At 33.0% G+C, this 9523-nt stretch overlaps 1 protein-coding gene across 1 annotated transcript; it reads left to right on the top strand.

Moving 5' to 3' along the window:
* Positions 1-364: 364 nt before the first annotated feature.
* Positions 365-1120, top strand: LOC132043779 (zinc finger A20 and AN1 domain-containing stress-associated protein 1). The gene has a single exon (XM_059434250.1). The coding sequence runs from the start codon at positions 435-437 to the stop codon at positions 918-920; it is 486 nt and encodes a 161-aa protein (XP_059290233.1). The 5' UTR covers positions 365-434; the 3' UTR covers positions 921-1120.
* The last annotated feature ends 8403 nt before the right edge of the window (positions 1121-9523 follow it).

Here is a 9523-nt window from a genome sequence, read left to right as displayed (position 1 = left end):
ATTTCTCATCGGACTCGGTTATGCTTAATGACGATTCAGTCCTTGCTTTCCACTCCAAAAAAGCAAAGTTGTTCAACCTCTTTTTTAACATTTTTCATACGCGCATAAGGGTATTACTGTCTTTTCAACATCACAACCAGAAATTTCGACTCCTTTTCCTATTACAACTAGTTCTCCTTTTGTGACCAGAAATAGGACGTGTGAACTGAGCGTATCCCATATCCTTTATTACCAATAATACCCTTAATTTGACCACGTCTTAAGGGTATTACCGTCATTTAACCTAATCCGACCGTCATAAGGAATTGACCAATTGACCCCACACCTCTCCTATATATACACCCACCTCTCCAATTTGCGTTCTTCATAATCAACTTATTTATCACTTTCTTTGCACGCTTCGATTAACCAATCCATTTTTCCTCTCAAATATTATGGGTTCTGAAGGCAACAAATTTAACGACGGTACAAGTTTCCCGCCGTCGGAGCCAACGTTATGCTCAAACGGTTGTGGATTTTTCGGCACGGCAGCAACGATGGGGTTTTGTTCAAAGTGTTACAGAGATGTTAAGATTAAAGAAGATCATGCTGCTATGGCTAAAGTTGCTATGGAAAAGCTTGTTATAAATAGGCCTCAAATTGAGACCATCGGAAAAGTTAGTTGTTCCCCGGCGGCGGCGGATACGGTGGTTGAGACGGTGGTTGAGACGGCGGCGGCGGCGGCGGCGGCGAATCGGTGTTTGACGTGTAGGAAGAAAGTGGGTGTTGTGGGGTTTAAGTGCAGATGTGGTAGTACTTTTTGTGGGACACATAGATACCCAGAGCAACATGATTGTACCTTTGATTTTAAATCTAAAGGGAAAGAAGAGATTGCTAAGGCTAATCCTGTAATTAAGGCTGATAAAATTGATAGGTTTTGAGCTGTCGAATTAAAATTTAGTTCGGGTTTAGAAGTTCTTTTTTCCCTTTTTTTTTAGTTGGGGGGTTTTAGAAGTTTGTGGTGTTATGGAGAACAGGCTGGAGGGGTGGTAGGTTTGGTTTCGGTATTTATGATTTATGATGATGAATGTAAAATACATTTGCTATTTATTATTTATATATTTAGATTCCAGTTGCTCAATGATTGATTGATTGTTTAAGAATTTAATTTTGTTCATAATCCGTATTAAGTGTAATCTGTATTAAATGTGAGTCGCGGCCATGAAAATTAAATATTTTTCACTTTATTTGGAGTTTTAGAATTGGAGTTTAAGTTGGAATTAGAGGTGGAGTTGTGTTCAAAGATATTTGTTGTTTGAATAAAGTGAAAAACAAAAGTAAAAAAAAATAAAAAAATATTAGGTATTTTTTGAATTTCAAATACAATATCTTCATGGCTAAATATTATTTGAATTTGAATTTCAAATACAATCTCTTCATGGCTAAATGTTATTTCGAAATAAAGTGAATAATTTTTTTAAAAAAAAGAAAAAAAAATTAATTATGAAATGAAGTGAAGTAATTTTTAAAAATAAATAAATAAAAATTCTGATAGCTAAACGGGTCCTTAAGTATCCTCAGACCTTATTACATCCTTTTATAGCGGGGGTGCTAACAGACAATATTAACTAATTTTAAAAAATGTATGCATAAAATTTTTATTTGTTAGAGAAATTATGAATTCACCCGGTACACAAATTTTAGTGTTTAGTGTAAATTCGCCCTCGTTGTCGTGCCCTATTTCTCTATTACGATCAAGTTATGGTTAATATTGCTCGCTCTAGTTTCTGATTGAGTCACGATAGATGTTGGTGTTTTGATTTTTTTTATGGAGTGATTGGCAATCAACGTACAAGCAAAACCTACTTGACTATTTTATTTTGACGAAGCTTCTTGATTATTGTATTCAATTTATTTATTTCGCTTCCAATTGCTCAATGTTTGATTGATGTTAAGCATTTATTCTTGCCTTTTTTATATTTATTTATTAATAATTATGACTAATACTTTGTCAATTGTTGTATATAATTGGCTGAAAGGAAATTTATTTCACCTTTTTTTTTTTTTTCAGTTTATTTAATTACACGTCGTAATTTAAACAATGAGAATTGTTGACAAAAGTTAGTTCTTATATTTTACAAGTAGATGAAGAATCATATCACACCCGGGGAGCACTCGCATTCTCCTTCGCAGGGTTTTTGCCGATTTAGAAGAAACTCAGGGGTCGTTTGGTAGGAGGATAAGTTATCCAATGTAGATGGGATTGAGTGAGATAAGATGGATTACTAATCCCATCCTTTATGTGGTATTACTAATTCCACCTTTTATTCCATCTACATGGATTGGATGAGATATCAAAAAGTTTATCCCACCAACCAAACATGGGATTAATTCCAATCCTATCAATTAATAATCCAAATTCCATCCTATCCCTCTTACCAAACGACCCCTCAATGGTGAAGTTTTAGTGTTATGAATGACATTTAAATCATGAAATTCAATGAAAAGCACGTAAAGAAACTTATTACGAAAGCATATTAATTATCTCAACTCGTGCCCTTTCAATGCGCATAGTTTCTTTTGAGTTTCTCCTTTTATTTCTTTCCTCGTTTAGAGAAAATAATTATAGTGTAGAAAGCATGTGATAAACAGACAAGTGGGACCTAAATCGTTATTTTTGTCATCAAAGAAAAATTAAAAGCACGTGATAGGCACTTTAAGTTTCTCCTTTTATTTCTCTTTCGTTGAGAGAAAATAATTATAGTGTAAAAAACACATGATATGCAAGAGGAGCCCAAAACAGTTATTTCTATCATCAAAGAAAATTCGAAAGCACATAATAGGCACTTAGAGTTTCTCTTTTTATTTCTTTCCTCATTAAGAGGAAATAATTATAGTGTAGAAAGCACATAAATTAAAAGCACGTGATAGGCACTTTGAGTTTCTCCTTTTATTTCTTTCCTCGTTAAAAGGAAATAATTATAGTGTAGAAAGCACATGATAGAAATACAAATGGGACCTAAATCGTTATTTCTGTCATCAAAGAAAAATGGAAAGCACGTAATAGGCACTTTGAGTTTCTCCTTTTATTTCTCTTTCTCCGTTAAGAGAAAATAATTATAGTGTAGAAAGCACGTAATAGACATACAAGAGGAACCTAAACTGTTATTTCTGTCATCAAAGAAAATTCGAAAGCACATAATAGGTACTTTAAGTTTTTCCTTTTATTTCTTTCCCGTTAAGAGGAAACAATTATAATGTAGAAGTGATAGACATCCAAGATGAACCTAAACCGTTATTCTGTAATCAAAGAAAAATTGAAAGCACATAATAAACACTTTGAGTTTCTCCTTTTATTTCTCTTTCTCGTCAAGAGAAAATAATTATAGTGCAGAAAGCACGTGATAAACATACAAGTGGAACCTAAACCGTTATTCTGTCGTCAAAGAAATATTGAAAGCAAATAATAGGCACTTTGCGTTTCTGCTCTTGTTTCTCTTTCTCCGTTAAGAGAAAATAATTATAGTGTAGAAAGCACGTGATAGACACGCAAGTGGAGCCTAAACCGTTACTTCTGTCATAAAAAATAAAAAATAAATGAAAGCACGCAATGAGAATTAAATACACGTTTTTGTTGTTTCGACCAATATCTTTCAAATTCAAGTTTTGATTTATTGTGGCTACTTTGTCACTTCCACATTGCCCAAGAATAATTTTGGAGATGGATGATTTTGAACTTTTAACTTTCACATGCTTATAGACAAACTACTAAGGTTAAAGTCAAAACTTGTTAAATGAACCAACAGACCCTTTTGTTAGTCTAACCAAGCTTGGGCAAGCGAGATCAAAATTTGCAGGATTGGCCTTCGCTGGGGGTGATCTTTAATTTTTCCCCTCAAATTGGTGGCCTTTACTTTTTATCTTTCGCTAAATTTTTTTTATTCCGGGTTCGAACTCCCACTTAGTCAAAATTTTTAAAAAAATTTGCAAGGCAGACTTTCAAACTCTTCCTGTGCAAAATTATGTTTTCAAGTAGAGTTTTGAAGGCAAAGTTCTGCCTTGCGAATCCAAACCTCTGCCTTGCGAAATTCCTTTTTTTTTTTTTTTTACTGAGTTGAGGTTCAAACCCAGAACCTCGGGGTATTAGGCGAATGACAAAAATTAAAGACCACCAATTTGAGGGACAAAAATGAAAGACCACCCCAAAATAAGGCCGATCCGTGCAAAACAAATGAGATAACCCACCTAAGGCCATTCTTGTAAGGGTCAACTACGTATATATACATCTTAAGGAGAAATATTTACGAAACGTGACGATAGTTTTATATTTACAAAACATAACATTACAAACCCTATACAAAACATGCTTTTTAAAAATATATATATAATTTTTTTTAAAAAAAAATTTAAATTTTTTTTTCCGCTCAAAAATTTATGTATGAAAGTTGTATGAAATGTGTATATCTCGCTCAAGGCTTAAAAAGTTCACTCAAAATTTAGTGTATGAAAACGGTATGAAAAATGTATGAAATGTGTATATCTCGTCCAAGGCTTAAAAAATCCGCTCAAAATTTTGTGTATGAAATTTGTATCTCGCTCAAGTCTTAAAATTTCGCTCATATTTTCGTATATAAAGTTCATGTTAGATTTCTGTAAAATTAATACAACTACAACAACATTGTATACAACTTTGATACAACATTCAAGACTTAAAATAATCGCTCAAATTTTTGTGTATCAAATGTGTATATCTTGCTCAAGGCTTAAAAAGTTCGCTCAAATTTTATGTATGAAGAACGTATGAAATGTGTAAGCAGGCTGCACTCTAGGCGGCTAGGAAGGCTTGCTAGACCAGCAGCCAGACCAAGAATGAATGTGTAATGATGGTGATTCCACACCGGGCTCAATAAATAATTATATCGATCAAGGCTTAAACATTACGCTTAAATTTTATGCACGAGAATGATATGAAATGTGTATATCTGGCTCAAGACTTAGAATTTCATTCACTTTTTTCGTATATAAAGTTCGTATTAGGTTTCTGGAAAATTGATACAACTACAACAACATTGTAACAACTTTCATACAATATTCAAGGCTTAAGTTTTCGCTCACAATTTTGTGTATGAAAATTATATTAAAATTTTCGCTCACATATACACATTTCATACATGTTTCATACACAAAAAATTGAGGTAATTTTTTAAGCCTTTGAGCAAAAAAAAATAATTAATTTTTTAAAAACATATATAATTTTTTTTAAAATTAAAAAATATATATATATTTTTTAAAAATATATATTTTCTGGAAAAAAAATAAAAAAACGAAAAATATATGAAAATCCGTCATGTTTCGTAATATATCATTATGTTTTGTAAATAAGGAAAACTATCGTCACGTTTCGTAAATATTTCTCCTTAACATGTATGTAAACTATATATATATATATATATATATATATATATATATATATATATATAAACCGACAGATTCAGGATGTACTCTTATCATATTCATGCATTGAATATATATATATATATATATATATATATATATATATATATGTACGTATCTATGACCCCTCAGGCGTTATATATGCGTATATTATGTATTATATATATTTGGGGTATGGGGAAGGTGACGACGTTATATACTCACTACCACCTGATCAACTGGTCACGTGATGATGATGATGATGCCCACAGAGTCCGATATAATATGTAAATATGTATATATATATATATATATATATATATATAGTTTTCCCTTCTTGTAAATCAGCCGGCAAATCATTGGTAAGTGGTAAATGGGCCAAGTGGTAACCAATGAATGGGCCGCTAGACCCTTCTGCTAGTCTAATTAGACTTGGGCTTTTCTTCCAACCATGAAACCATCATTATAACTAAAAACTTAGGAGTAAAACAATTCAAGTTATCTGAATGGAATAAAGAGGTTATGTGATTCTTTTTTCAATAGGCACAAATGAGTTAAAAAGTTTCAAAAAGAAGATGAATATTTTTTTAAAGTAAAATAAAACACGATGCAGTGCGCTGAATTTTCAAAAGATAAATTTATGACTAATGTCGAGCTAAGAATTCTTTTAAAAGATTTTGTTACATTTCCACTTCCAATAAAGATGTCTTTACAACTGTCTAATGCTATTTGAGGTCCTTTTTTCAAGCCCGACAGATTTTGGTCTCAGTAGAATGAATCTGGCTTCCTTTATCCCAAGTTCCCAACAACTTCCCGTTGCTCGAATTATTGATTCATGAACTAATAGTAAGTTGTATCTTATCATGAATAAGGATTGTGGTGGAGCGATAAGTACTCCTTCTTTCTTAATTAGAGGTCTCGGATTCGAGCTTTTAATATGAAATAACATTTATTAGGGAGCGCTTTGCCCCATATGTGGACTGCCTGACACGAATTTAAATTTAGTCGGACCCCCATTGCGGATACTGAATACTAGTTGAGAAAAAAAGTTACACTGTATCTTGTCAATGTAGTTTGAAACTTTAAAATTTGAGGAGTCCTGGTTCGCGGAAGATGGGAGGAAATTAGAATTAGAACTAAAGATATAGGAGTCCGGAGCCAAAATGGCTTCTTTTTACAGCCATTACACCAAAATGGCATGTCTTTTTTTTTTTAAACCCAAATGGGTATTTCGTGCAATGTTGCACGAAATGCAACAATTTTTTTTTTTAATTTCGTTTTTAATATAAAAAACGAAATTAAAAAAAAAAAAAAAGAAATTTGTTGCATTTCGTCAGATTGCACGAAATGCAACAAAATTTCTTCTTCTTTTTTTAATTTCGTTTTTTATATTAAAAACGAAATTAAAAAAAAAATAAAAAAATTGTTGCATTTCGTGCAACATTCCAACGAAATGCAACAAATTTTTGTTTTTTTTTTATTATTTCGTTTTTAATATAAAAAACGAAATTAAAAAAAAAAAACAAAATTTGTTGCATTTCGTGCAACATTGGTACTGGTTACTGGTTTATTGTCCATATTTTGCATTGGTACTGGTTACTGGTTTATTGTCCATATTTTGTATCAAGTTGGTGTTTTGTTCGTGTTTGCATTGAATGTTAGTTGGTGTTTTGTTATATTTAGTTATGCTTGATCCTATAGACTTTTAGTTGTGTTTAACTAAAAGTCCGGAGGGGCGTACTTTTAGTTATGTTTATTTATAAAGGTCCCAAGATAACTTTGATAATTCCTTCACAAAGTTATGCGGTCCAAGATACAAGTTTTATTAAAAGTATGCCCCCATCGGCATAAATTTGTTAACGAATTATCAAACTTATGCCGATGGGGGCATACTTATGCCGATGGGGGCATACTTATGCCTTATGGGAGGGGGCAGGACTAAGTACAAGAGGCCAAGGGTTGTTGGACAGGGTGTATTTGTGTCTGAGTCTGGATACAAATGTGTTAATGTAAGTGTTTCTCAATCATCTAAGTCATTGTTATTATTTTTAGCCACTTTATGACACTAACCAATTTAAATTGCAGCAAGGAATGCCTAGCAGCAGGTTGGTGTCCACATCTAAGGCAATGAATTCAGCCTTGGTCACAGGTGATATTGGATACAAACCCAGCGAAAGGATTGAAGTGGAAAGGAACAAAAGCAGTTACACAAAGACAACTCCAAGTGCAAAGTGCTAATCATAGAATCCAAACAAGATCAAAGGCTCTTTGAGTTCAAACAAGATCAAGAAAAGGAAAAGGAAAATCTCCAATGAAGTAGCCTCGTTATTTCTATGTTTAAGCTAGCTATTTTGGTGAAACTTGGATATGTAAGCAAACAATGTAGCTTGGTAGTTTTTGTTGACAATTAGTGCTATCATTCAGCTTATTTTGCATATGGTATCGGTTACGGTTTATTGTCCATATTTTGCATTGAAGTTGGTGTTTTGTTCAGGTTTGCATTGAATGTTAGTTGGTGTTTTGTTATATTTAGTTATGCCGGATCCGGCAGACTTTTAGTTGTGTTTAACTAAAAGTCTGCCGGAGGGGGCAGACTTTTAGTTATGTTTAGTTATGCCGGGTCCGGCATAACTTTGATAATTCCTTCACAAAGTTATGCCGGTCCAAAGATACAAGTTTGCCCATTAAAAGTATGCCCCCATCGGCATAAATTTGTTAACGAATTATCAAACTTATGCCGACGGGGCATACTTATGCCTTATGGGAGGGGGCAGGACTAAGTACAAGAGGCCAAGGGTTGTTGGACGGGGTGTATTTGTGTCCGAGTCCTGGATACAAATGTGTTAATGTAAGTGTTTCTCAATCATCTAAGTCATTGTTATTATTTTTAGCCACTTTATGACACTAACCAATTTAAATTGCAAAGGAATGCCTAGCAAAGGTTGGTGTCCACATCTAAGGCAATGAATTCACCTTGGTCACAAAGGATATTGGATACAAACCCAAGAAAGGATTGAAGTGGAAAGGAACAAAAGCGCTTACACACAAAGACAACTCCAAGTGCAAAGTGCTAATCATAGAATCCAAACAAGATCAAAGGCTCTTGAGTTCAAACAAGATCAAGAAAAGGAAAAGGAAAATCTCCAATGAAGTAGTCTCTGTTATTTCTATGTTTAAGCTAGCTATTTTGGTGAAACTTGGATATGTAAGCAAACAATGTAGCTTGGTAGTTTTTGTTGACAATTAGTGCTACTGTCCAGTTATTTTGCATATGGCATCAAGTTTACTTGGTTTATTGTCCATATTTTGCATTGAAGTTGGTGTTTTGTTCAAAGTTTGCATTGAGTGTTAGTTGGTGTTTTGTTATATTTAGTTATGCTGGATCCGGACTTTTAGTTGTGTTTAACTAAAAGTCTCATTTAGGGAGCGCACTTTTAGTTATGTTTAGTTATGCGGTCCCATAACTTTGATAATTCCTTCACAAAGTTATGCCGGTCCAAGATACAAGTTTGCCCATTAAAAGTATGCCCCCATCGGCATAAATTTGTTAACGAATTATCAAACTTATGCCGATGGGGGCATACTTATGCCTTATGGGCGGACTTTTGCCTTGAAGATATATATGTATTTGTCATTCCAAACTAATTATGGGTTGCATTGTATAGAAGATGTTAATTGTTAAACACCACAGAGGCACGAACCCATTGTCATTAACGTGAGATACTAACTACTATTCGCTTAATTCGAACAATTTATTGTTAGGTTTTGAAGTATATATACGAGCCCTAATTGAGAGAGAAAATTTAACAATTAGAAAAGAAGGAGAACAAAAAGCTTGAAATTCAAGTTATGGTGTATTTTAATGGGGGAGGGGTTAAATAAGAAGAAGGGCTGATGTTTTTTATATTAAAAACGAAATTAAAAAAAAAAAACAAAAATTTGTTGCATTTCTGTGCAATGTTGCACGAAATGCAACAATTTTTTTTTTTTTTAATTTCGTTTTTTATATTAAAAACGAAATTAAAAAATAAAATAAAAATTTGTTGCATTTCGTGCAACATCGCACGAAATACCCATTTGGGTTTAAAAAAAAAAGTACGCCATTTTACAG

The sequence above is a fragment of the Lycium ferocissimum genome, unplaced genomic scaffold, assembly GCF_029784015.1.
Source record: "Lycium ferocissimum isolate CSIRO_LF1 unplaced genomic scaffold, AGI_CSIRO_Lferr_CH_V1 ctg285, whole genome shotgun sequence".
Taxonomy (NCBI): Eukaryota; Viridiplantae; Streptophyta; class Magnoliopsida; order Solanales; family Solanaceae; genus Lycium; species Lycium ferocissimum.
This window is presented reverse-complemented; position numbering and strand designations above follow the sequence as displayed.

Coding starts and splice junctions, on each gene's coding strand:
- LOC132043779 (XM_059434250.1), top strand. CDS start 435: ATGGGTTCTGAAGGCAACAAATTTAACGACGGTACAAGTTTCCCGCCG.